General features: G+C 49.9%; 1 protein-coding gene across 1 annotated transcript in view; it reads right to left on the bottom strand.

The window, feature by feature from the left end:
- The window catches only part of MAVS (mitochondrial antiviral signaling protein), a 25,353-nt gene that overhangs the window by 6,925 nt on the left and 16,178 nt on the right, over positions 1-2,250 (bottom strand). Inside the window, exons 4-5 of the mRNA XM_006163972.1 lie at positions 1,864-2,036; positions 1,456-1,612 (exon numbers count right to left, since the gene is read on the bottom strand). Coding sequence (XP_006164034.1) covers positions 1,456-1,612; positions 1,864-2,036 — 330 coding nt within the window. The remainder of the gene's footprint in view (positions 1-1,455; positions 1,613-1,863; positions 2,037-2,250) is intronic.

Below are 2,250 nucleotides of genomic sequence, written 5' to 3'. Positions count from 1 at the left end.
CCGGTGGCTGCCCTAGGGCAGGGAGTGCTGGCAGGCACAGAGGCCACGTGGAACACTGTTGGGACAGCCTACGAGGTTAGGGTAGGCAGCTTATATCTCTATGGGAGGCACGGAGGTCTGCAGGGTTGGGGAGGAGGGGTCCAGGCCCCTTGCCAATAAAGACCATACTGCTTCTGGGGGCTGAGAATGTTAGTGATTTTGCTAGGAACTGAAGACCCCTTTGAGCGAGGGTGGTGCCTGAGGGCTCCCCTGCCAATGTCTGGCCCAGCCCTGCACTTTCCCTCCCTTACTGTCCTCCAGGCTCTGTCTGATCCCTACAGAGTCCCTTTGGCAGAGTACAGAAATGTCCCTGAAAAAAAAAAAACCTCTCCAAAAAAAGAAATGTCCCTGGTTCTTTCCCCTACCTATACCTAGCCCCTCTGCAATGTGTCTTTGTCAGTTCTCTCACCTAGGCATGGAGTCTGTGTCCCCACTTCTTCAACCTGGGCTTGCCTTGTAAGCTGTTTTGGCCTACAGAATAGGGCAGGAAGACATTGGGCCAGTTGTGAGCCTCTGCCTCTGGGGCTCCCATTCTTTCTCTCTCAAAACTCTGCCCAGCAACCAGGAGATGGGCTTGTGTGCTAGTGGATGAGAACCTACATGGTAGAGAATCAAGGCGCCCCAGCCGACAGCCAGAAGCAGGGTGTATGTGTATACTGGTTTGTACCCAAATGGAAATTCAGCCAAGACCAGCAGAACTGCCCGGCTGGGTCAGGCCAAAAGGCTAACTCAGAATCAGGTGCTAAATGCACCAGGCATGCATGGGCACAGGGTCATGATCTGGGCTGGTTGGGAACTGGGGTGCATCTCAGCATGAAGGCCCTGTTGGGGATGCCTGCCTGTCTCTTTTCTCTCTCTCTCTCTCTTATGGAAGAAATAAATACATAAACTTTTTTTTTTAAATAAAAAATGTTTTAAATTAAAAAGTAAAAAAAAAAAAAAGAAATATATGGGGACCAGCAGATGTAATGGTTATATCGCTGGACTCCTACATAGTCAACTGCAGTTGGAATCCCAGAACAAGCAACTTAAAACTCCTGCCAGGTATGTGTGCATACATACCCAAAATTCTGAGAAGAGAATGGAAGAGAAGGGATTACAGCATCCCCACCCCCACCCCCAAGAGATGATTTCTCACTTTCTGTCTCTCTGGCAAGTGCACACACCCTAAGGCAAAAATCTCTCCCTTAAAAAAAAAAAAAAAAAAAAAGTTGTTTTCTAAACTACTAAAAAGAAAATGTTTTGGACTGTTTGTTACACAGCAGATGTTAACTAATATGGAAATGGTTTGCTACCAGAGACAAACTTCCTTTATTTCTACCTTGTCTCCTTTCCAAGGAAGTCAGACGGGCAACTCTAACCCTAACATCCATTTGGGAGGTCAGAGAAGCCCTAGAAGCCAGGGTCCATGCATACCTGCTGTGTGGGGACTGTCTGGTTCTGTGTCCTTCTCTAGATGTCCACTGGAAGTCAGAGGGCTGAGGGCTGCCACGTCAGAGGAGGGGTGCTGGGGACCACTTGGCCTTCTTTGGACAACCCCAGAGCTGGGTGTCTGTGGCACTTGCTCTGAATTCTGCAAGAGGGAAAACATGAATGTGGTAGTTCCTCTCGCGAGAACTGGCAAAGTGCAGCTCATGCTCATGGGACATTTCCTACAGGCCTCAGCTCTCATGTGGAGCACAGGAACCAGGGGAGCCCCAGGGTTCTGAGCAGAGATCAGGCATGATATATAGGGACAAGAGAGGGCTTCTGGAAGGCTGAGTTTGCAAAAGTAAACAGACAGGAACACAAACAAGCAGCCCTAGGTCAGTCTTGAGGACCCACCTCTCCCAGGGATTTTGGCGGCTGGGTGTCCTGCACAGGCATGGGGTAACTTGGCTCCTGCTCTCTGTAGCCGTTGTAGGGAATGCTGTGGGCTGCGGCAGGTGTGGCGGGCCCTGGAACCTCGGCAGGAACTGACTGTGACTCCTGTGGGGATCGGGGGTGGTTCAGGGACCCTGGAAGATGAAAGCACGGTAATATCAGTGCAATGTGCCAGCCTGTAGCACAGTGTTTAAATGCTATGTGCAGGGGCCAGCAGCTGGTACAGTGGTTGGGGAGGTGGACTCCCACATGGCCAACCAGGGTTCAGGTCCCAGACCTGGCAGGTTGCTTTCTTTCTCTCTCTCTGGTCAAATTGAATAATAATAATAATAAATAAATAAAATTAAA

The sequence above is a fragment of the Tupaia chinensis genome, unplaced genomic scaffold, assembly GCF_000334495.1.
Source record: "Tupaia chinensis unplaced genomic scaffold, TupChi_1.0 Scaffold143574_1, whole genome shotgun sequence".
Lineage (NCBI taxonomy): Eukaryota > Metazoa > Chordata > Mammalia > Scandentia > Tupaiidae > Tupaia > Tupaia belangeri.
This window is presented reverse-complemented; position numbering and strand designations above follow the sequence as displayed.